Below are 25,846 nucleotides of genomic sequence, written 5' to 3'. Positions count from 1 at the left end.
TATGCAATGGGAAAAAGACAGTCTCTTCAACAAATGGTGTTGGGAAAAGTGGACAGCCACATACAAAAGAATGAAGATGGACCATTTTCTTACACCACACACAAAAATAAACTCAAAATGAATTAAGGACCTATATGTGAGACCTGAAACCCTAAAAATCCTAGAAGAGAGCACAGGCAGCAATTTCTCTGACATCAGCCATAGCAACATCTTTCTAGATATGCCCCCTGAGGTAAGGGAAACAAAAGCAAAAATAAACTATTGGGACTACATCAAAATTAAAAGCTTCTGCACAGCAAAACTAAAAGACAACCTACTGAATGGGAGAAGATATTTGCAAATGACATATCCCATAAAGGATTAAAATCCGAAATACATAAAGAACTTATACAATTCAACACCCAAAAACCAAACAATCTAGTTAAAAATGGACAGAAGACATGAACAGACATTTCTCCAAAGACATACAGATGGCCAACAGACACATGAACAGATGCTCAATATCACTCATCCTAAGGAAAATGCAAATCAAAACTACAATGAGATATCACCTCCCACCTGTCAGAATGACTAAAATAAAAAACACAAGAAACAAGTGTTGGTGAGGAATGTGGAGAAAAAGGAACCCTCATGCACTGTTGGTGGGAATGAAAACTGGTGCAGCCACTGTGGAAGACAGTATGGGGGTTCCTCAAAAAATTAAAAATAGAACTACCCTACAATCCAGGAATTGCACTACTGGGTATTTGCCCAAAGAAAAACACTAACTCAAAGGGATACATCCACCCCTGTGTGTGTTGCAGCATTATTTACAATAGCCAAATTATGGAAGCAGCCCAAGTGTTCATTAATAGATGAATGGATTAAGAAAATGTGGGGTGGGTGTGTGTACAGACATAAAAAAGGATGAAATCTTGTCATTTGCAACAATATGGATGCATCTAGAGAGTATAATGCTAAGCAAAAAAGTGAGTCAGAGAAAAACAAATATCATATGATTTTCACTCATGTAGAATTTAAGAAACAAAAATGAACAAAGGGGGAAAAAAGGGAGAGAGGAGGGCAAACTAAGAAACAGACTCTTTAGAGAGAACGAACTGCTGGTCACCAGAGGGTAGGAGGGTGGAGGATTGGGTGAAACAGGTGACAGGGGTTAAAGAAGACACTTATCATGATGAGCACTGAGTAACGTATAGAATTGTTGATTCACTGTATTGTACACCTGAAATTAATATAGACTGTATGTTAACTATACTGAAATTAAGATAAAAAACTTAATAAATATATTAGAAATAATAATAACAATAATGTGAGCATGTGTAGTAGAGAGGAGAAAAATAAAGCAATTGTGACCAACGTTACTAGGAAATATGGGTGAAGGGTAAGTGGGTGCTCACTATTGTTCTTGCAGCTGGAGTTTTGAAATTTTTCAAAATAGCAAGTAAAAATTACAAATATTCAAAAGAAAAAAAAAAACAAAAGCAAAGGCATACTTTCATATATGTCCATACAGTGGTACCTCTTGGGAGCTGGAAGGCTGGGGTGCACAAGAGGGGTCTAGGAAGTTGGCAATGACAAGGTTCTGTTTGCTAACCCGGGTAGAGGTTACATAGATGGACATTTTTGTTTTGTGTTCTTTTCTGTACATGTGTTAATAGTTCACGACTTTAAAAGTTAAATATGTTTTGGGGTGCATGGGTGGCTCAGTCGGTTAAGTGGCTGCCTTCAGCTGAGGTTGTGATCTCAGGGTCCTGGGATCGAGCCCCAAGTCGGGTTCCTTGCTTAGCAGGAAGTCTACTTCTCCCTCTCCCTCTGTCCCTCTCCTCTGCTTGTGCTCTTTCGCTGGCTCTCTCTCTCAAATAAATAAAATCTTTTTTAAAAAGTTAAATATGCTTATATGCTCTGAATTATTCTTTTTTTTTTTTTTAAAGATTTATTTATTTATTTATTTGAGAGAGACTGAGATAGAGACAGCATGAGAGGGGGGAGGGTCAGAGGGAGGAGCAGACTCCCTGCTGAGCAGGGAGCCCGATGTGGGACTCGATCCCGGGACTCCAGGATCATGACCTGAGCCGAAGGCAGTCGCTTAACCAACTGAGCCACCCAGGCGCCCCATGAATTATTCTTTATAGTACATTTCCTAGACTTAAAGTGCTTGAGTCTAATATGCAGTTTCTGCTTAATGTCTGTATTATCTTCCTATTTGAAAGTCTAATGTGGTCAGAGACTATGTTTCTCTTATTAACCCGTGTCTGGAACAAAGTAGGCAATCATATTTCATTGAATGATCAAATAAATTACATAAATCTCACTTCTAAGGAATTTATTACGAAGATAAAATCAGAGATGTGGTTAAAGATTTGTGAACAAAGATGTTCTGAGCAAAATCTTGGCAATAAGATTAACACTTAACAGGAACTGGATAAGTAAATTACTCCCAATATAAGGAAATAGTGTGCAGTCATTAGAAGGCATATGTTCAATATTCGAAAACAGAAGGCAGAGGAAAGGCTCATGAAAGTTATTTTTCAATTTTAAAAATTTTCCAGGGCGCCTGGGTGGCTCAGTCATTAAGCGTCTGCCTTCGGCTCAGGTCATGACCCCAGGGCCCTGGAATCGAAACCCAAATCGGGCTCCCTGCTCCATGGGAAGCCTGCTTCTCCCTCTCCCACTCCCCTTGCTTGTGTTCCTGCTCTTGCTATCTGTCTCTGTCAAATAAATAAAATCTTTAAAAAAAAAAAAAAATTTCCATTTTTTTTTTTTTTATTGTGGCAAAATACACAAAACATTAAAATTTCCCACCTTAACCATTTTTTAAGTGTACAGTTCTCCAGTTTTATGTACATTCACACTGTGGTGCAACCATCTATCTCCAGAATTCTTTTCATCTTGTAAAACTAAAATTCTGTACCTAGTCTACATAATCCCCCCATTCTCTCCCCCTTGGTCCCTGGCAACCGCCATTCTTTTTGTGTCTGTAAATTTCATGACTCTAAGGACCTCATCATATAAGTGGAATCATACAGTGTTTGTCTTTTTGTGACTGGCTCATCTCTCTTAGCACGTCGTCCTCATGGCTCATGCACAGCGTAGCGTATCATCAGAATTTCCTTCCTTTTTAAGGTGCATATATACCCCACTGCGCTCATCCATTCAGCCGTTGATGGACACCTGGCTTGCTCCTCCCTGTCAGTTACCGTGCATAGTGCTGCTGAGAACATGAGTGTACAGTTACCTGTTTGAGTCCCTGTTTTCAGTTCTTTTGGGTACCTACCCATGAGTGATTTGCTGGATCACATGGTAACTCTCTTTCCCATTTTTTAAGTAACTACCCAACTGTCTTCCACAGTGGCTGTGCCATTTTGACCAACTGCACGAGGGTCCCAATTTTCCAGATCCTTACCAATGTTTACTTTCTGTTTCATACTAAGAAACCGTTAGGACACAGAACTACAAATGTTATAGTCCCAATTTCATTTTCAAAAAATCAAATTTATGTATGCAAAGAAAATAAGTTTGGGAGTAAACCAAAATGAACTAACTGATGACATACCTAGATTGAGGGATAAGAGTTATTTTCTGTTCTTCAGACTTTTCTCTATTTTTCCAATTACACACGAAGAACATATATTCTTTAGACATAAAAAAAAGGCTATTAAAAATTCCCTTGTCGGAGCACCTGGGTGGCTCAGTTGGCTAAGTGTCCAACTCTTGGTCTCAGCTCAGGTCTTAAGCTCAGGGTCGTGAGTTCAAGCCCTGCACTGGGTGTGGAGACTACTTACAAAAAAAAAAAAAAAAAAAAAAATTCCCTTATCTATGACCACTATTTACCTAACTCAACACTATATGATTATAGAAAAATTAATAAATCATGGTACAGTAAGATTAAATTAAATTTCCTTCTGCTATTTTAATTACCAAAAAGCATTTGTTGTTGGTATAAAAAAAAAAAGTTTCAACTCAAAACAGAATTTCAAAGACAAAAGCAGATATGGGCACTAAAGCAAAGCAGGATTATGTATGAAGTTGTACATGCCAAGTATTTTTTTTTTTAAGATTTTATTTATTTGACAGAGAGGGGGAGAGAGACCATAAGCAGGGGGAGCAGCAGGCAGAGGGAGAAGGAGAAGCAGGCTTCCCACTGAGTAGGGAGTCCAATGCGGGGCTAGATCCCAGGACCTCGGGATCATGACCCAAGCCGAAAGCAGACGCTTAACCGACTGAACCACCCAGGAGCCCCTGACAAATATTTTTTTAAAAAAGATTTTATGTATTCATTTTAGAGAGAGAGAGCATGCTCAAGCAGGGAGAGGGGTAAGAGGGAGAAAGAATCTGAAGCAGACTCTGCACTGAGTACAGAGCCCAAGGCGGGGCTCGATCCCACAACCACAAGATCGTGACCTGAGCCGAAACCAAGGGTTGGACGTTCAACCGACTGACTGTGCCACCCAGGCTCCCCACATGACAAGTATTTTTTAAAAAGAAAATTGAGGGGCGCCTGGGTGGCTCAGTTGGTTAAGCGACTGCCTTCGGCTCAGGTCATGATCCTGGAGTCCTGGGATCGAGTCCCGCATCGGGCTCCCTGCTCAGCAGGGAGTCTGCTTCTCCCTCTGACCTTCCTCCCTCTCATGCTCTCTGTCTCTCATTCTCTCTCTCTCAAATAAATAAATAAAAAATCTTAAAAAAAATAAAATAAAATAAATAAAATAAAAAGAAAATTGAGATAATAATGTAGATAATTTAATGACAAAATTCTCTTTCATTAGTCACATGGCTTCCTTTCCACAAGTGTGTTGTGCCATCATTCCCTTATCAGCAGTTTTTTGCTTTATTTCCTAAGTAGTTCCCCCCCAACCCCAATGCAATTCTACTCAAAACCCCATACAAATGAGACAAGTAAAGCATCTCCAGACAAAGCAGAGGCCTGGGTCCCTGGCACCAGCTCAGCCTCCTCCAAACCCTCAGGAACCACCACCATACAACCGAAGGGCAGCAAAACACAGTGTCAAAGGCACGGCAACACTTGAACTGCGCTGTCTGGTATGTGTAAGCTGCTCCCTACTCTAACTTTCGGAGGGACAACAGATTCTGGGGACATTTCCTCTATTTCCTATTAAGAACTAAAGGAAAACACAGACACACAGATACAGATACATTCAGACTCCTCCTTCCATCCTACTTCCATACCATATACTGCATGTTTGATGCTAAAAAATTCAGGACCAGTTCCCTTTACCTGGAGCAGTGGATCTTACTGGGGGAGTCTTCCTCTTGGCCAAGAAGTTTCTCAGCTGTGCCTGTTTCACGGGTGACAGTTTAGCTGCAAGAAATTCATGAACCCATAAATGCTTAAGACTTGGTTATTAAGAAGTCAACAGAAGAGGACATAGAGAGTTAAAGAGTGAGAAGAATGTGTTTACCTGGCACTCTGGACAAGGGCTTGGTGTGAGATTCTATGGTGGTTTTCAATAAAGCATTACGGAGACTTTCGAGGTCACTGTCAAAACTGAAAGAGGATCGTGTTACATACAAACCAACTATGACCTGAGAAATCTCCCAATATAAATGCCAGAGATGAAAGCCTCCCCAATACAGAAATAGGAAATCTGACCAATCAACATAATCAATCCAAAAGGAAAGAGATTACAATCTCAATACCTCCCCACTCCGGGGCAAACACAGCACTAACAGCGCTTTTAGCACAAAGGGCAATTAGAAGGTACACATTCAGCCTAAAGGCAGAAACATAAAATCACCCTGGTAACTGCAGGAGTAAACTGTCTAACTGCCAGGTCTGAATGTTTCTACTCAAACAAAATGACAAGTCTGAGCTTCTAGACACGTTAGTGAACCTCATTCTACCAGTTAATTTTCAAAAGAACAATGCTATTTCTATAGGATCTGCCATCATCCGCTGGTACCTGTTTCATCTGGCATGCTGTATTTAACTCTCCAATAATCCCGAGGCAGGTATTGTTACTCCCATTTTTTAGGCAAAGGAACAGAGGATCAGAGAGGGTGAGGAACCTGGCCAGGATCACACAAGTGACAGCAGGGTCACTTTCAAACCCACATCTGAACTACTCTACGACTTCTGCACCTGACTCCCAAATGGTTATCTGTGCCTTCAACCACATTCATCGAGTGCCAGTGGCACCGACAGGCCCATTCCCCTGCACACCCATGAGTGCCGCTCTGGGAGGTGACATCCGAGGGAAGGCTCCACTGCGAGGTTTGGTTATAGAGACGGAGCTGCTGGAGACTGTCCACTAGGTGATTCAACCTCTTCCTCTGCTGGTTGATGATTTCCCGGTTGTTCGCTAGGGTGTTAAACAATGTCTCTCGCTCTGGCACAAGCAAGCGCCTGTTGACAGCAAGGAGGAAAGAATTCGACATGAATGGTGCAAGTACTACAACTCTTAACAGTGAAAGAATAAAATGGAGAACTCCCAGCGGACAGGCAGCATCAGGAAATTAACCAGAACATAAAAAGGGGATGAAAGCTTTACAAGGATAATATAGAATGAGGAAGAAGAAGCTTAAGGTAAGCAGGCTGGGCCTGTAGCAAAGGATAGCATCATCAGACAAAACCTCACAGATGTTCCGGGGAAGAAAAGGGTGGGAGACGGAGTAAAAAATGGGGCGGGGGGGGGGGGGGGAAGATGCGTTTAGCTATATACTTAGGGCTTGTCTATTTTCCTGCAAGTCAATTACACCAAGAAAAAAAGCCCTGGGGTCCACTAGAGGTCTATGGAAATCAGTCATTTCTACAGGGTGCTGTTAAAAAACACTGGGATAAGCTCTCAGTTTAGCAACAGGGAGGTACCCCACCTGAAAGATCTAAAACAAGAAAGGAACAACAGTACCTTTCTTTCCGGTGACAGGACAGTTCAACATAAATTTTTAAAAGATTTTATTTATTTATTTGACAGAGAGAGACAGTGAGAGAGGGAACACAAGCAGGCAGAATGGGAGAGGGAGAAGCAGGCCCCCCGCTGAGCAGAGAGCCCGATGTGGGGCTCGATCCCAGGACCCTGGGATCATGACCTGAGCTGAAGGCAGACGCTTAACGACTGAGCTACCCAGGCGCCCCTCAACATAAATTTTTAAAAAGGCATTTCAGTAGGCTACGAGATAATATATGAAGCCTATGATGTGATCCCACAGAATAGCAAGTAAACAGATCATTTCCCGATTTGTTTCCTTACAGGGCTAATCACACTAATCAAGTGTAGGTGTTTCAGAAGCCGAGCATTTTGAGGGCTGATCTGTTTTTCTCGGCTTTCCTGTGGGCACCTTCACTGTTCTCAAGATGTACTGCTTTCTATTCCTTCAGGAAAACAGATGGTATACAACCAAACATCCGGGGACGGAAGAGCAGTGTAGTACAAGGCTTTCCTGCACCTTTCTTCCTCTCTTCCTTCTAAGTTATCCACACTAATTAGGAATGTTTTCTCAACAAGAAGATTTGGAATATACAGAAAAGTATAAAAGAAAAATTCCTCTTAATCCCACCTCAAAGATATAACTGAATATTGTGACTGATTTATTTCTAGCCTCTTTTCTACGTTTAGACCTCTAAACTGAGATCATCCAGTCTGATTTTTGTCTTACCTCCTTCTTCCATATTTTTGGGGGGGGGGGGGGGGAATCAGTGGTTACACAGTATTCCACATTAAGCAAAAAATGTGACCGGACTTATTTAGCCACTCCTCTAGCTTCTAGATATTAGGTTGAATCCAATTTTTCACTGTCATATATTCTGCTGCAATATAAATTCTTTTATGTAAACTGTTGCAAATGTTGCTATTATTTCTGTATAACAAATATCCAGAAATATAATGACTGGGTCAAAGAGAATGAACAATTGTAGGGTTTTTAATCAGTGCCCCTAAATTATCTGTTAAAAAGGCTACAGCAGTGTCTCCTGCAACCCGTGGTGGGTGAGAGACCTCGCTCACTTTTGTTTTCTCTTTTGTTCCAGATGCCGATCCCATTCCAAGTCTAGCACATCGTTCACATCTTGGACAGCAAATTTCACATATTGATGAAGGCGCCGAATTTCCTACAAGAAAAAAACGAGAAGGCAAATGACTAAGTTTTCCAGTAGCTTGGAGGAGGGTGTATTGAAACAATCAAAATAATTTTGCAATATTTTTCTACTGAGAACCATAACGAAAAAAAGAAAATGCAAGAGGCTTTAATATAATCATTAGAACGTTATAATTAAAGCAAAAACAACAGAACTCAACCTTTTTAACTGCGATAGAGGAGCAGTTACAAAGCACAGGGAAGCAGGTTGGGTGTGCCGGCCTAGGGCTCCAGGGAACATGCTGTTGCTTATTCTCACTTGTCAGCTCCTATAAAGCAACTCAACATGCTCTAGGAATTTTCCACTGCACTCTGCTGCTCCAGCAGCACATCCATTTAGCTTTTGTTCTCCCACCCATGAAATTAACTGTAATACAGACAAAATTATCCTACAAAAGTGCTGAAAATAATTCTGAACCTATGTATTCATAGCATGGGACACCAAAGTCTTCTTACCAGTTGAGAAAAACTCATCTCTTCTCAAAGAATAGTATCAGCACTAGACATGGGACTGACCATTCACTAAAATTCACACCCATTTGAGGCCTGCAGTAATTTTCTTTAAACTTCGGTCTGGTGTTCACCTTCCTGGCTACACAACCTGACTCTCAAAAATTAAAAGTGAAATAAAGATGAAGCATTCCATTAAATATGTATACAAAGGAAGACGATGTGCTATGCACTAGGAGTAAGTTTTTACATCTGTACGAAGTTCTTACTGTGTTTAACTGTATTTTCGAAATTACTCTTGGCTAAGGGTATATGGACCTAGTGGAAAAAGAGCAAATTGTCCTTTAAAAGGAGCCAGGCTGGGGTGCCTGGGTGGCTCAGTTGTTAAACGTCTGCCTTCGGCTCAGGTCATGATCCCAGGGTCCTGGGATAGAGCCCCGCATTGGGCTCCCTGCTTCTCCCTCTCCCACTCCCCCTGCTTGTGTTCCCTCTCTCGCTGTGTCTCTCTCTGTCAAATAAACAAATAAAATCTTTAAAAAAAAAAATTGCAAATGCATTTAACTGCTGACCCAGTGATCTCTTTAAAAAAAATAAAATAAAAAAATAAAAAATAAGGAACGCCTGGGTGGCTCAGTTGTTAATAAGCATCTGCCCTCCGCTCTGGTCATGATCCCAGGGTCCCGGGATCGAGTCCCGCATCGGGCTCCCTGCTCCGCGGGGAGTCTGCTTCTCCCTCTGCCTGCCGCTCCCCCTGCTTGTGCGCTCCCTCCCTCTCGCAAATAAATAAAATGAAAAAATTAAAAAATAAAATAGAATAAAAGGAGCCAGGCCGATCCCAGGAAGCAGTAGTAACCTTAGCACCGAGTACAACCTGTAGCTCACTACTCAGATGGCTGCAGGGAGGCCTCCTTTGAGCATAAGTGCTGCCGTGCCTCGTGTGTTCGCGAGCACTGCTGCTTCTGCGTGCCTCCCACTGTCTACCCGACAAGCCAACTTCTCTTTTAAGGCCTGTCACAGCTACTTCTTCTCTGTGGCCTAGCTGCTCCCTCATCTGCACTGCCACAGCAACAGATCCCACGTTTTCATGTTCCCTCTTCCACCACCACTTATCCAGCTGCAGGGACGGGACAGCGTGGCGCGGTGGTGAAGAGGCACAGACCCCGCACCAGACTCGGGCTCCAGCATTTATTCACAGGGACACCTGCGCCGTCCCAGTGTCTGCTTCCTTATCCTTCTTTTCTATGTGGTATGCGCTCAGTAAATGCTAGCTGTAATTATCTGCTTGGTACTGTGAAAAAAAGAAAAGCATTTCCTTTGGAATGGGGAAAGTGTCCCCCCAAAACTGTATGCTTTTCTTTTCGTCTGGACACGGAGCAAGAGGTGAAAATGCACGAAGGAACAAAATGTATCTCGATGCAACACGGAGGTGGTCATTCGATGAGTGGCAGGCAGGGAGCCTGCTCTCTCTTGCTAAGACAGTAAATACCCACAGTCCTCCAGCAACACCCCAAGGGCTGAGGACACAGCGGGGGTTCCTCAACCTCTCCAGGACAAGGATCATTTTGTTCCTTTTCCTACCATCGGTCAGTTTACCAGGTATGGGATGGAAATGGCAGAAAGTGTAGAGTCCGCAGTCTCAAACTCCCTGAGGCAGGAGGGGATTCATCACACTCACAGACCTCACATCCTAGGTGAGGAAGTTCAGAGCGGCCAACCGTGCACCCTCTCCTACCAGGACTCTGGGCAAATGCGAGGAGGGAGGAGGTAACCCCGCTAAAGCTTGTGATGCAACAATTTTCAGTAAATTGAAAGATGAAAACAAAAACCAGATTTCACTACAACAGAGAATAAGAATAATCATAAATGAGAGAAGTGACTCTGCTGAAGTATGGTGTACAGGAAAGAGCCCCAGCAAGTGGAGCTTTCCAACTGTTCACTCTTTTTTTTTTAATATATATGTATTTTTAAATATTTTATTTATTTATTTGAGAGAGAGCACATGAGAGGGGGGAGGGTCCGAGGGAGAAGCAGACCCCCCGCTGAGCAGGGAGCCCGAGGCGGGACTCGATCCCGGGACTCCAGGATCATGACCTGAGCCGAAGGCAGTCGCTTAACCAACTGAGCCACCCAGGCGCCCCCAACTGTTCACTCTTAACTAACATCATCATCATGGTCAAGCTCCTTAGACCATGGGGCCCAACTTCCTTAACTGTATAATGGGATCAGTAACTCTCATCTTGCAGAGCAGTTGGTTTTGAAGTCTAGAAATAACGTGCAAAACACAGGCAGCACTGTACTTAGCGCTCAACGAGTAGTTGTGACCTGAAACCTTATTATTCATGATTTGATTTTTAGGTATATTTTTTTTCAATGGTATGCTTTCTACCAAGCTTACAGTTTACTCAAGAATTCTAACGTTAGTTTTAATTCTACAAAACATGAAGTGGAGAAGTGCTGTTTTCATGGCCACGGCCAAGGACATCTATGGAAAGTGGGCAAATTATTCACAGGAAACCAACAATTTCCTAAGGGCAGGCATCCGAATCAAGACCTGACAAAGGAGAATGACTTGCAGGAGTTGGTTTTAAACAGCTCATTTGGGCTGGATTCTCCTACCTGGAGCTGGGCTTCACTCTTGGGGTCCAGGGGTCTCTTATAGAGCAAGTGCAGATACCCAGAGTCGCAGTCCCTCTCGTTTTGTTCCCTGGCTTCTTCCACACCAGCAAAGCCCTCAAGTAAAGTTGTTTTCAGGTTACTGATATCTCCATGAAGAGACTAGAAAAGGTACAAGGGCCATATTGAGACAAAGAGTAGCATTTCTGAGAAACAAACCTTTCTGTCCGGATCAAGGACAACGATTTGGTGTTTCTCAAACAGCTTACATGCTGCACCTGTGAGTACACAAAAAGAAATTCATACAAAAAAGAAATTCACTGCTTGGAAAGACAAAAACACAAATATTCACTTTTTTAAAGTTATTTTTTCTTCCTCATTGAAAACCACATATTCCAATGACCAGAAACTCAAAGAGTAAGAAAAGCTACTGGTTGTACCTAGAGTCCCACTGCCTGAAGACAACCACTGCCGACACCCTGGAGAACTCTCCTCTTTCCAAGGAGAGTTCAGAGCAGGGCTCTGGAGGCAGACAGTCAGGGAGTGGCACATGGTAACTGGGTAGCTTTGGGCAGATTATTCCACCTCTCTATGCTGAAGCTTCCTTACTTGCAAGAGACACAGAGCAATAGCACCTACCAAACAGGACGGTTTGAGAATCAGCAGTAATACTTGATATTTTTACATTGTATATGCTCATAAACCTCTTTACTATAATCTAACAATTTATTATAAAATATGGTAAATTTTCAAATATACCTAAACTAGTAACTATAATAAACTTTAATGAATGGCTGGTATTTGTCAATGGGATAGAAACTATTATTATTCCATTTTCTATATGAGAAAACTAAAACCTAGAGTAGCTACATTAACCTGCCTAAAGTCACATAATTTGTTAAGTGCTGAAGATAGGATCTGAACTTGGGCATTCCTAGGTAAACTACTCATGCTTCTATTAAAAAACAACAAAAACCCAAAAAACAACCACACAACACCAGGGTCCTTGAAGAATGGAGTGCTAGGAGAGCAACTTTCAAAGTGCAATTCAACTCAGGAAGAACGTCAGTAAGCACAGACCTCCGTGGTCTCTTTAATCTCCAAAAGAAAGGCGTGCAGGTCGTCGGATTCCGTTCGCAGCATCTTCATCTCCTCCGGAGTGCCCACTTGGAAACAGGCTTTGGACGTCCGGGCTTTCAGCTCTCCCAACTCCTTCTGAAAGTGCGCAATCTGCGGGAGCCAGAAAAGAGGAAGGCCCTCAGTCTGAACGGGACAGCGGTGCTGTCATGGCTCCTGGTCCCTCACAGCATGCAGCTCCAGGGCGCACCGTGGCCAAATGCCAGAACAAAACGGTCATGCACGAGTCTGCACTCAGAGCCAGTCTCACGGTCAGAGCGACTTCCGGAAAAAATCCGCAGGAACGACTTTACCTCCTCCCCGATTCCAGCCATCACAGGATCTGGCTCTTTCCACTGGTGTCCCTGCTTTTCTGCAACAGGAGGCTGAGGTGGTCTCGCCTGAAATGGAAGGCCCAAGGTTGGCGATGCACGCCCCCATATGAACGGCTCCTTGAAGCAGCTACTTCAGTGCCGGGCACCCTCGCGGTACAGTCACTGCTCCCCCACCCCTTCTTTCGAACCGTACTGACAGGGGACCTCTTGGTGGGAGGCATGCTCTAGACAGTGGGGAGGGGTGAACAAGACAGAGGCGGTCCCTGCTCTGCTGGAACCTAGGTTCTACTGGGCTAAGACAGGTAAGAAGTAAGCAAGTCAGATCAATTTCAGCTGGTGACAGTGATAGGACAAAAGTAAACAGGACCTTAAGAAGAGAAAGGGGGCACGACTGGAGAGGAGAGGGCCCAGAAAGCCCTCACTGAGCACAGTCTCTGACCTGAGTCCTGAGGTAAAGCAGAAAGCTACGGAAAGTTCTAGAGGAAGCACCCTCCAGGAAGCGAGAGGCGCAAGCGCAGAGAATGGGAGGCAGGAAAGAACTCTGGCATGCTGGAGGCCAAGAGATAAAGTAAATGCGGGCCCAGGGAAGTCGGTGGGGATGGAACTGGAAAGGGCTGGTCAGATCGTGTATGACTAAACCAAGGAGTCTGAATGTCTTTCTAAGAGTGGTGAAAAACTACTATTGGAGTTCCGGGAGAGTTTGTTCTTTGATTTATGATTTTGAAAGATCCCTCTTGCTGCTAAATCAAGCACAGATGTCAGTGAGAGGGAGAAGAAATAGGGAAACCAGTCAGGAGGGTAACGAGGCAAGAGACAACAATGGGCTGAAATAATGACGCTAACAGGGGCAACAGATGTGGATTTATGCCACGCACACGCCACATCAGAGTACAGCTGACAAGATCTTCCGCTACTAAGGACTAGGGGGAGCTTCTGTTAAATAGAGGGATCCAGAATGACTTCTGGGTTTGGGGCTTGAGCAAACCACCTGGAACGGGTTCTGGAGGAGACAGAAATCAAGAATTCTGCTGTAGAGACGTTGTAACTTGAGATGGCTTTTAGATTATTTGATACCTACAGCAATTACCATATAAAGGATTTTTAGACTAAATAAGCAATCATTAAAACAGAAAACATTAATCTAATAAATACCACGTGTCGTGCACTATGCCAAAAGTTAGACTTATAAGCTGGGCATTTACTATGAACCCCATAAAACAGCAAGCATTTATGTAAAAGTCCCACAAGTCAAGCATTATGCCAAAAGCACCTGTAAATAGGGCATTTACTGTGTGCCCTGTGGGGGTGTGTGCTGAGGGCAGGAGTGAGGCTGGTGGGGAAAGAGAAGGAAAAACCATGACTCTGGTCCTGAGGGCACACAAGTCAAGTGGGAAAGTGACATAAAATTCTCTTGAAGTTAAACCATAATAATAAACTGAGGTGACAGATTGTATATCTAAATATGAAAGGAAAATAATAAAGCTTTTAGAAAAACACAGGAAAATATCTTTTTGACCTTGGACCCAGAAATAATTTCTAAAACAGAACACAAAAAGCACGAACCTAAAAGAAAAGGTGATATACTGAACTGTATTAAACATTTGTCATCAAGACACCACAAGCAGAATGAAAAAGCAATTACAGAGAAAGTATTTGCATTATGTGTGCACACGTGCATGTGTGTACCCGACAAGGAACTCTTACAGAAATCAGTAAGAAGACAGACAACCCCATAGAAAAATAGATTAAAGACTTAAGAACAGACACCCCATTAAAGAAGCTATTCAAATGGCCAAAACCACATGGAAAAAAGGCTGAATTTTAGAGGTCATCAGCGAAATACTAATTAAAACCACAAAATACGACAATAAAAAATGAAAACTAGAAAGACCAGTGAGGATACAGAGCAGCTGACTCTCATATACTCCTGGTGGGCATTTACTAAAGAGAAATATACACAGCAATTCCACTCCTCTGCGTACGTCCAACAGAAACGCATTCGTATGTTCACCCACAGACCTATGTTGTGACCCATGTTCACAACAACGCTATTTGCGGTAACTTAAACCTGGAAGCTCTTCAGATGTCTGTCAGGGGTAGAATACACACTTGTAGTATAGCTGCATTCCATACAGCCACAATGATGTGGATCAATCTCACAAACATAACGTTGAACCAAACTGCCCGATACAAGAATACACACTGTGTGATTCCATTTTAGAGAAGGTAGGAATAGGGCAAACTAAGTTCCACTGTCAGAAATCATAGCAGGGAGCCCCCTTCGGCAAGGGGAGTAACTAAAAAGGGCACATGTGAGGGAGAATTCTGGGGTCCTGGTAATGTGCCATTTCTTGACCTGAGTGTTGGTTACCAAGGCATATTCAGCTGGTGTACGGGAATACTTTTTTTCCCATACGTATTATATGCCAATAAAAAAATTAAGGAAAATGATGTTATGGGTAAACTGAGATGTTATAGAAAGCACAGAAAAAGATGGCAATGGATAGATTTCTCAGGTTCTTTGGGAATGAGAGAAAAAAATCAGGTACTACAGTCTTTTCAGGCAGAGAGAACACAACAAAGTGAACAGCACAGCACAGACAAGCTCAGGAACCAGCAGAGAAAACAACGCTAAGACTCTGGGGTTGAGATAAATGGCTTTTAGGAGCACACATTATAAATGTTCCAAGCTCATACTTTAGTGCTTCCCATCACATAGCTCTGAGTACTATTTCAAAGGTATGAATTCTAAAACACGAAAACCAATTTTATAATAAACATGCATGACGGGGGCAACAGATGAATATACACACCATGGTAAGTCAGGTTTGAACATACCTGGGGAGAGCCTGACTTTGCCACTGGAGGGGTTATCCTGGGTGACTTCTGTACCATTGAGGGCACGGGGCCTGGGCTGCCCTGAGTAGACCGCCCTGCTGGAATAAGAGGTCAGTGAAAACAGAGAGCATTTCTTGCCATTATTTCTCCCAGCACTGCCCTTCCCTCAAATCTAAAAAAAAAAAAAAACTTCTCAGTGTCCCCGGCCCCCGTTTCATGGTTTTTGTTACCAAGAGTAGCATCTAGTTTGTTAGGCCTGCTCCAAGATAACAAAAAGCTAGATGTGAAACTCTTTTATAGAGCAGATAAAACTGGGATGTCTCTGATAGTAGTAGGTATGTGCAGTTTTGTGCAGGCCCAGGAGGCTGGCCATGTGGCCCATCCTTACTCCCCAGAGACTTCTGTTGCACCTCTGGGAACTGGGGACAAAGTTTAAATAATCCCATTACCTTGTAAGAACTCAAAGGGTCTTCAGGACCCTACTGGAGGTTTCTAGAAAAAATCTTGCTCTTTTGCACATTAGAATCACCTAGAGAGCTTTTAAAAAACAAATATACCAAAAACTCATACCCAAACCTCACCTCCAGAGAGCCTGATTGAACTGTTAGGGAGAGGATTCCCCAGGGAGTCTAGAGTGCCACTGGAATTATAATCCAATAAGCCAGGACCCTCCAAACTTTAAGAATTAAATAATGCCAGCGGGGAGGGGGGTGGAGATCTGGGTGGTAAGCAATGGAAATGGAGACCGTGTATGTGCATCACAGTTCAAATTTTCTCTCCCACACTGAAAACAGATGTGAAAAGACTAAGGCAAGACTCCTTAACTTTCTGGGTCAGAGACAGATATCTTTCAGAATTGGAGGGAAAGTCCTAGAATGGGGTGACTTTGGCAAACTCCACAAGGCAGTCTTCTCTCATGAGCAATAGGTAAGATAGGCAAGAGAGTTGATTCCAGGAATTCACAGCTCAGTGCCTGCTCAATATTTACCAAGATAACATTATTCCTGACACTCAAACACTAAACGGTTACCCAAACATGTCTGGCTATGTATCATCGCTGACATTCATGAAAATAACCCACTTAAAAACTGAGACAGACCTGGCAAACACCATCTAACCACATGAGCAAATTCACATTACTCACATCAGGACAAGATGACATCATGTGATGTGATACCCATCACCTATGTGGTATTACTGCCCAAAACGTTTAAATAGAATCTCATCGTGTGGAAACAATCAAGTCCAAATTGAGGGACTATTCCCAAACTACTGGCCTGACCTCTCCACAAACATCAATGCTGAGAAAGATGAGAACAGCAAAGAAATATTTGACAATGAGACTAAAGAGAAAAACTGGAATAGAACATGTGGTCCTTGACTGGAGGGAAAAAGGCCATAAAGAACATTATTGGGACAACCGTGGAAGTGTCAATGTGGGCTACAGATCAGATTATGGTTACATTTCCTGGGTGTGATAATGTATCACGTACCCCTGTATTTAAGAGGTATGTGCTTACGCGTTTAGGGGTGAAGTTTCTGTGACTAACTCTCAAATATTTTATTAAAAGAATGTATGCTAAAAAGACACAAAGCAAATGGTGCAAAGTGTTACCAAGCGTTGCCTTGGTGGAGGGCACAGTCTTCATTACACAGTTCACACAACCTTTCTGCAGGTATGAAAGGGAAAAAAGACAGACCAGGTACATTTGCTCGTGGAGTTGTACCACGCACTTCGATCCAACCTGGTTATGAGAACTATTTCCACTTGTAATCTTTATTTCATAGAACTTGCTCACAGTTGGGCTGAGTGTGAAAATCACAGTCAGCCATCAGAAGCGAGAAGCCTAAGAGTTACCGCAGGCTTTTCCTCCTCTATGGAACTTCATGAATTGTTCTACAACTGCCCTTCACATAGGGCAGGCTCCACATGAAGACAGATGTCACACAACAAGAGACTTGTGTCATCAAGTACACTTAGCTCCATGAGAAACATCTGGAGAGCCAAGGGTGGCCGCACCCAGGCCGCGGCAACCCTCCCAACGGAGAGTACAACCGTCAGAGCTCACCAGTGTGAGATACAGGAAGCAAGAACGGCGATCTAGTCTGACTACGGTGGCTAGGGTTCCTAACAACTGAAACACGCAAATGTCAGAATTCGGGGCTGAGCTCTGCAGCAGTTTGCTTAAAATCATACCTGATGCTGAGGGAGAGACTGAGGACTTCGAAGACACAGAGCCAGGTGGTGCTGAGAGCGGCGTGGGGTGGCCGAGGGGTCCAGAAGCAGCCGGCTTGGAGGCAGAGGGGAACGGCAGTGTCACGGGCCCACCCTGGGAGCTGATGGCAGGAGTGGAGGGAGCCACGGCAGTGAACCTGAAATGGCGGCCCGGCCGCGTGAGGAGCGCCTGCGCTGAGGCTCCTTCACACTGGTCGTGAACAGTGCCACCAATGGGTGAATCACTGCTCCTATGGGCGACTCACTGCTCCTATGGGCTTGCCTTCGTGAAACATAAATGTTTAGCTATTGCTTACAAACGGTGAACGCTGCAAGGCAACATTTATCTTATCTTCTGCGTATTGAGGAGTCAACTACTCCATGAAAATAACGAGCACCTAACATGAAGGAGAAATGAAGTTTATCGGGACGTGAAATATTTTTCTTTTATCAAGCCAAGTGAAAAAAAAAGGAGGCTGGGACTCCATTATACTTAGGAGGGGCTAGTATTGTCCTGCCGAGGAAACTACCGAGGACTCGCTTTGGGGCACTCACCCCCTCTGGGGAGTGAGAAAGGCAGAGGGGAGCAGATCACCGGCTTTGGGACGCTCACGGGCATGGAAAGTTAAGTCTTCCCTACAGAGCAAAAGCCCGGAAACAATCTAACTGTCCAGCATCAGTGGGCTGGCCAGAGACATTTCAGCGAGGCTACAAAGTGGAATCCCAGGCAGCCGTTAGAATGAGGTGGCCGTGTGACAACGGGAGCAGCGGGGGCGACAGCGAGCACCGCCTCTGCGGCAACGAGAGCCAGCAGACAGGAGAGCGGGCAGGCTGGGAGGGGTGTGCGGTATCAGCCACCACTTTCTGCAGGAGGCTTACACTCCAGCGGGGAGAACACAAGCAGCAGATAAGGAAGTAAAAAATGGGATCTGAGTGAGCTGGTAGGACCACATGGGGAGGAAACGGAGGACCGTGTGAAGGAGTCTGGACTGTCCTGGAAAAGAAGTGAGAAGCCCCTAGGGCCCGTCAGGCAGGAGAGTCACCTGACACAGGTACAACTTCACAGACGACTGTGGTGGCTGTCACTAAGCAGTTCAGAGAGTAAAGGGAAAAAGGACTATGAGAGATTCATCCCCCCACCCCCCACCAAGGACATGTATTCCTTATTGCTTCATCTTTTAAAATAATATCAGGGCGCCTGGGTGGCTCAGCCGGTTAAGGGTCCGACTCTTGATTTTGGCTCAGGTCATGATCTCAGGGTCTTGAGATCCAGCCCCACATCAGGCTCCATACTGGGCGTGGAGCCTGCATGGGATTCCCGCTCTCTCTGCCCCTCCCTGTGCACGGGCCCTCTCTCTCTCTATATATATATGTAAATAGAAAATAAGGAGAATCTCCTACATTTTAAATCTGAAAAAGCAAAAACAAGCATATAAATATAAACCTCTAACGATTTAAAAAAAAATTCGAAGAGACTCTTCTGGACTCCATCCACTGATTAAACACAAACATTTTATGTTGTTTAAATTCTTACCACTTGCCATTATTACTTTGGAAAACAAGAAAAAAGTGAAAATCTATTTGTAACTTCACCCACAGTGCCTCTATTTCCAGTGAATAACACGTGATATTTTTACTCATGCCACAGAAGCAGCAAACTTTCTTCAAGTGTTACTTACTTCTCACTAAGGTTGACCTTGACTGAGGAGGCTGAGGGTGGGAAGGCGGGCTTCAGTCCTATGTTTGGAGCAGACACGCTCGGCATCGGTGTGCTTTCCAGGGCAGGCTTAAAACCCGAGGATCCAAAGGAGAACGAGGCAGCGGACGGCGTCATGGGAGAGGCTACAGGGGTGGGAGCTAGGGAGGCTTGAGGAGGAGGAGCAAAAGAGAAGGTGGATGCGCCCGAGCCACTGGCATATGGAGGGGGCTCGCCTGGGACAGAAGCAGATGACTTCAAGGAGGAAGAACCGAAGGAGAACAGTGCAGGAGCTCCAACAGCAGAAGGCAAAGAGAAGGTGGAGGGGGGAGCAGCCAGCGACGAAGGTGGACCAGGGACGGGTGCCGCAGGTGCTGGTGCGTCGAGCTTCTGTGGGGCTTGAGAGGAGGTTGGGGTAGTGGGAGTACTCCCTGCAGTGAACAAAATGGAGAAAAAGGAAGGGAGAAGTTAGCATCGTAACAATGGAAGTCCACACAACAGAAAGCAAGTGGAAAAGGGCTCATGGTAGAACGAAGCCAGAATGAATGTTCAGTCCTAGTTCAAGAGGGGGAAAAAAGGGAGTGGGGTGGATGGTGGACTTGCCATAGCAAACTTTCCACATGGTAAGATGGACAGAACTTGGAAGGAAAAAGAAGACGGGGAAAGACGTTAGATTAATAGGACTTCACGGACAGGGGGGACAGAATGCATGTCTCAACGTTACAGTGAAAAACCATTTTGCAACATTTCACAGCAATCAGGAAAAAACTTTCATTCAGACCTCCACTTCATAATAGTCACTAAAACCAATTCCAGCTAAATTAAAGATGTCTACACATACGGAAGCACATGTATGCGTGCCTCTCAAAACAAAGGAGGCAAAAAGTGAGTCAAGTCACGAAGAGTCTAACAACTTGAAATTTAGAACCAAAAAAAAAAAAAAAAAGAAAATCACAAAAGGAAAAGATTAAGATTTGAGATTTGACTGAGTAAAAACGGTTACATAACTAAAAAAATCTGTAGTAAGTAACCATGTTTTGTATTTTCTCAAAAAGCTCATACAAATCAAAATAAAGAAATTTCAAAACCTTGATATAAGTTGAGAACCTAATTCGTAAAATAATACTTCAATCTGTCTAATCAAAGAAGTGCAAATTTAAATGACTGCACATTTTTATTGTTCTCTAAATTATCAAAATTTAAATATGTATAACCCCCTATGTTTGGAAGGGAAAAATGAACCTGAAACCTTTTACACCAGTACCTAATTTAGCATAACCTTTTAGAAAACACTTTACCATTGTATCTCAAAATCATAAAAAATAGATTTAGTAATCCCACTTCTAAGAATAAAGCCTACAAAAATAACCTAAGACATGATAAAGACATTTAATACAACCCAAATGGTAAAAGATGTTCAATGGAATAGTAAGCACTCTTAAATGAATCCCAAAGATTACTTAAGAACCTAGAAACAAAATTTAAATTAAAAGCCTGCACACCAATGATGTATACAACAGGATTACAACTATGAAGAAAGATGTTTATGAAAAAACACTAGAAGGGAAGGCAGGTTTAAATATTTTTCTATTTTCCAAACTTTCTATAAACATGTTAATTTGCCAAATTCAGTAACTCGATAAATAAATAAGAAAGCAATATTTTTTATCAATACATTTGTTATTGGGTCTTGATTCTTCCAAACTGTCTGAGCTGACTGATAATTTACCTTCATTATGTCAAAAGTAATGAAACACTTAGGATACAAGTATGAAAATATTTCCGAAAAAGAAGACCCCAGTAAATTGCCACTTTTATGGAAGTGTAAAAATGCAAGCAAATTTATTGTTAATACTTCTTTCACACAATAAATATGGAACCAGAGACAGCTAACTTCTTTAAAGACATGAACATAGAGATGTTCATCACTTCCACGCACATTCAAAAGACCAACGTGAAAAATATATGCCAGACCCGAAAGAAATCAAGAGGCACTTTCCTAACATATGAAAACCCCCGTGATCATTCACCCCAGCATCCATGGAGCTGTAGCATGGAAATGGGCAGAACCATTAACATCTCCTGGACCCATCGCCTAGGATTTAGCTACAGCTGGCAGGCTACTTTCTCCCCCTTCCAAGGCTCTCTTCCACTCATCTGAACATGGCTGCCTCCTCTGGACCAAGTGTGAAGGAAGAGGGGGCTTTCTCTAGGAGAGGTGAACAATAAAACTAGCCTCTGCCTGTGCTCAGGGGTTTGATGGGCTAGTAGCCCCCAACTTCATGGGGTGTACTTCTTGTGGACAGAGACAGACTGTGCAACTGAGTGTAGACAGTGCGTGGTACTCAGGAGCACTTAAAGAAAAAAACAACTCAAAGAGGATACACTGTAGATGATGAGATGCCCCAGCACAACGCTAATACAGACTATGCGCAGTCACCTGGTTTACTACTTGGGGTCACGCTGCCAAATGACAGGAGCCCAAGTGTCTTGGTGGCTCTATTTATGAACCACCCACTCTGCACTGGGAAGCAGCAAGAAAATAGTGTCAACCTTATCCAACCTGGCTAGTCAACATGCTTTTTCTTAGATAGAGAACTGGTTACACCACACATTTTTTCACCAGAGATAGTTATATAGTCACAGAATTCACAGAGAAATAGTGGTGAAATTTTAAAATATGGAACAATCCTCTTTTAAAAAGTTTTATATTTTGGGGGCACCTGGGTGGCTCAGTTGGTTGAGCAACTGCCTTCGGCTCAGGTCATGATCCTGGAGTCCCAGGATCAAGTCCTGCATTGGGCTCCCTGCTTGGCGGGGAGTCTGCTTCTCCCTCTGACCCTACCCCCTCTCATGCTCTCTCTCAAATAAATAAATAAAATCTTTAAAATATATATATGTGTATATATATATGTGTATATATATTTAAAAAAAAGTTTTATATTTTGTTCTCACAAATGATACACTGTCACTGTGAAAAATGTGAAAATACAAATTAGCGTCTGCATGTGTGCATTTATGTATATAAAGAATAGGCACCAAAATGTTGACTATGGCTACTGCTTGATGACTGATGGGCTCTTAAGTGATTTTTTATTTTCTAATTTTCCTCCAGTAAACATATACTACTTAAGCAATATTTTCAAAGAAGAGAAGGAAAAAAAACCTAAAGAAAATTAAATATAAACAAAATCTCCATGTTCCCACCACCCAGATATAACCACTATTTAGATTTTAACATCTACCTTTCTAGTATTCCCTAGGTATATATTTTTTTCTCATGAGAAAAGAATCATAAAGTATATAATACTTTCTCATGATATATTCCACTAGCACTTTGTCAACAAATGCAACATTTTTAAGTTACATGGCATTCACTGTATGCATGTGCATTCACTGTATGCACATATTTAACCAATCCCTCAGGACTGCACATGTCTCTAGGATTCAGACCATATAATACAGGGTGCTGTAACAGGATATTGTTGGTAGATCACCTGATGGGATCCATCTGGCTGGGCTTCATTTTCCCTAAAGGTTGGAGAATAAAGCTTGTGGGCAAGGGGATGCAAGAATGTGCATGTGTTCAAGGAAAAGTTGGTCCCTGCCTCTTTAAGACAGACTGGCCCGGTGAAAAGGACCACTATATGTCCCTACACAGTGTTCATCCTTGGCAACAGTCTGGAACAAACCCCTGGTATTCCCTCTGTGCCAGAGCAGGAAGAGACACGTACCTGACGACTTGGGTTGTCGCTCTCCTTCTAATGACAGCCGCTCTGGCGTCTTGATGAGGGACCTAACCCCAGGATTTTGATTGATCATATAAAATGGACAAAGCACACCATCTGTTGAAAGTAACATAAGAACTGGAGTGGGAGGAAGAGTCTTCTCATCATCTGTTAAAAAAAAGAAAGTGCAAGTGAAAAAACAGCCAAGTCATGAAGGGCTTGGGTGGGAAGGGAAAGACTGCCCTGAGCGAGAAGGGGTGTCGCAGACTGGCCCCAACAGTAGCTCAAGTCTGTTTGTTCCCATTCACACCCGAACAGCCTCTCGAGCATCAGCTCTTGAAAGAGAGCTCCTGCCATTATTGACTGCCACTGTCCTGCCGGGCCCCGCAGGGGAGCTCCAGCAGACTGCGGCAGCCATGACTGTCCCTAAACTCCCATGATTTTTTACGAGTGTCTCAGTGTTCAAGATGTTCCCCTGACCGAGACAGGCGTCTCTAGGAGGGGGCCGGTCTAGCAGAAAAGTGACGGACTACACACTTTGGAAAACACATGGAAGGACACAGAAAGGTGAGTCAAACTACTTTATATTCATTCACAGTTGAATCCTAACTTGTATTCTGTCAACTAAGATTTGAAGAGAATCAGAGTAAACGAGCTAAGGAGACCCAATGATCTGACCAGGGAAAGGACAGAAGGAGCTTAGCGGTGCTCGATGAGGACACCTCTCTACGCTGAAGCGCCGAAGAGCAGAGAACACGTGTTCCGCGGCACGTGTGCAGCTCTGCCACGATCCAGCAGGGAGAAGACACACTCAGAGCACATACTCAGGCCCGCTTTGGAAGCCAGGTGCCTGAGGTCCCCATTCTCTAACCCATGTCTTCACACCAAGCACTGCTATGCAGGACTGGGCCAGGCAGCTATTCCCGTGGGAGGCCACGGGGGAACTGGAGTGCTCAGAGAAACAGGGTGATGAGATCCCTGTTCTGGATTTCGCCCACATGCAAAAGCACGTACAGATACGCATGTACGCGCGCAGAGTTTGGCTTTTGTCTTATCAATGAATGTCCATCAAGTGAATCCAGTCTTGTCACAATGCACTCTGTATCACTCAAGTGGAAATGTGCCACCAGAAGTTAAAAGTGCCCCACAGAGTAGATCCTGTCACGAACACGCAGAACAGGATTTAAATATCAACCACCATTACAAAGAAGACCACTTCTGCACTGAGCTATGTCAGGCCATACTTACTGATGGTGATTTCCACTTGGTTAGTATAGTCGATGGCAACGCCCACGGGCAGCGAATCGTCACTCTTGTCAGTCACAGGCAATTCAGCTCGACTAGAATCCTCCAGAAGCCAAGATTCCCAATTAATCTGGAAAAAAGAAGATGAAAATGCTATGTTGGGGCGCCTGGGTGGCTCAGTTGGTTAAGCGACTGCCTTCGGCTCAGGTCATGATCCTGGAGTCCCGGGATCGAGTCCTGCATCGGGCTCTCTGCTCGGCAGGGAGTCTGCTTCTCCCTCTGACCCTCCTCCCTCTCATGCTCTCTGTCTCTTATTCTCTCTCTCTCAAATAAATAAATAAAATCTTAAAAAAAAAAAAAAAGAAAAGAAAATGCTATGTTGGTTAGAGCTTTGCATTGGTTCTCCCATTATTCAAACAGGAGAGAAGAAAAGACAAGTCACTTGGTTTAGATTTATGTATTGACTAGACTGAAATCTGGGAAGATGGTCTAAAAGCCATGAGCATCCTAGCAAGTGAGGGGTTAATTTTTCAGATTAACCTATGTATTCCTGGTATACCATGTCCCTGCCTTGTAAATAAATAATCACTATCATGAACACTTTCCAAGGAACCAGCCACCCCAACTAGGTAGATTCCTAAAAATGGTGGGTGAATCTTAATACCTGCACCAACCAGTTATTAGTTGCTCCTAGAAATGTGGGACTGGTACCAGGAACTCCAGTTGATTGCTACTGTGGTCTTCAGCAGTGTGGCTTATAAAGCTGGCCAGATGCCCTATGCTCACTTATCCATGGAGAGTTACCCTTAGTTCTTGTCTTCCCAGATCTTGGCATTTCTCACACGGGCCCCTCTTCCTGCCTTTGGGGTCCTTGAGAAACCACTAAGTTTCTTATGGTGTCACCATACGCAGTATCTCGTGACCTACTTTGTGAGAAGAGGAATGCCTTTTCCCCACCCTCGCCTTTAGCACACCTTCCCCCACTCCCACCCCCTGGCTGTTGTCATCTGGCTTGTCTTTTGCAAAATCAAAACTCGTACTGTTTACAAACCACTAAGTCCTTCCCATAAACTCCCCTTCTGCTTATGTCTATGCTTGAATGGGCTGTATGCCTGCCAATAAATGATTTCTGATTTTTTTTTTTTTAAAGATTTTGTTTATTTATTTGACAGAGAGAGACACAGCGAGAGAGGGAACACAAGCAGGGGGAGTGGGAGAGGGAGAAGCAAGCTTCCCGCGGAGCAGGGAGCCTGACGTGGGGCTTGATCCCAGGACCCTGGGGCCATGACCCAAGCTGAAGGCAGACGCCCAACAACTGAGCCACCCAGGCGCCCCCGGAGTCCCCCTTTAGGTAAATGTGAAGTAGGGACACAGCAGTGTGTGTGTATATATATACACACAGTTCTGAGCTGATTTTCCCCATGCCAGTTTTTTGTTTTTGTTTTTTTTTAAGATTTTATTTATTAGAGAGACACACAGCGAGAGAGGGAACACAAGCAGGGGGAGTGGGAGAGGGAGA

At 43.6% G+C, this 25,846-nt stretch overlaps 1 protein-coding gene across 8 annotated transcripts in view; it reads right to left on the bottom strand.

The window, feature by feature from the left end:
* NUP214 (nucleoporin 214) overlaps window positions 1-25,846 on the bottom strand; it is a 102,031-nt gene that overhangs the window by 63,200 nt on the left and 12,985 nt on the right. For 7 of the 8 annotated variants that reach the window (XM_045883362.3, XM_064579480.1, XM_054509464.2 and 4 more), the window contains 12 exons: window positions 24,331-24,457; window positions 23,089-23,250; window positions 19,338-19,785; window positions 17,641-17,816; window positions 15,444-15,541; window positions 12,585-12,671; window positions 12,235-12,384; window positions 11,158-11,316; window positions 7,962-8,065; window positions 6,182-6,364; window positions 5,421-5,506; window positions 5,237-5,320 (listed from right to left, as the gene is read on the bottom strand). In XM_045883362.3, the coding sequence (XP_045739318.1) occupies window positions 5,237-5,320; window positions 5,421-5,506; window positions 6,182-6,364; window positions 7,962-8,065; window positions 11,158-11,316; window positions 12,235-12,384; window positions 12,585-12,671; window positions 15,444-15,541; window positions 17,641-17,816; window positions 19,338-19,785; window positions 23,089-23,250; window positions 24,331-24,457 (1,864 nt within the window). The remainder of the gene's footprint in view (window positions 1-5,236; window positions 5,321-5,420; window positions 5,507-6,181; window positions 6,365-7,961; window positions 8,066-11,157; window positions 11,317-12,234; window positions 12,385-12,584; window positions 12,672-15,443; window positions 15,542-17,640; window positions 17,817-19,337; window positions 19,786-23,088; window positions 23,251-24,330; window positions 24,458-25,846) is intronic. The other variant, XM_045883361.3, reaches the window with a different exon arrangement.

Source organism: Mirounga angustirostris, unplaced genomic scaffold, assembly GCF_029215605.1.
Source record: "Mirounga angustirostris isolate CCGP_5_RB_7025 unplaced genomic scaffold, mMirAng1.0.hap1 SCAF_15, whole genome shotgun sequence".
In the NCBI taxonomy this organism is placed as follows: domain Eukaryota; kingdom Metazoa; phylum Chordata; class Mammalia; order Carnivora; family Phocidae; genus Mirounga; species Mirounga angustirostris.
Note: the sequence above shows the minus strand (reverse complement) of the source record. Positions and strands in the feature narration are given on the sequence as shown.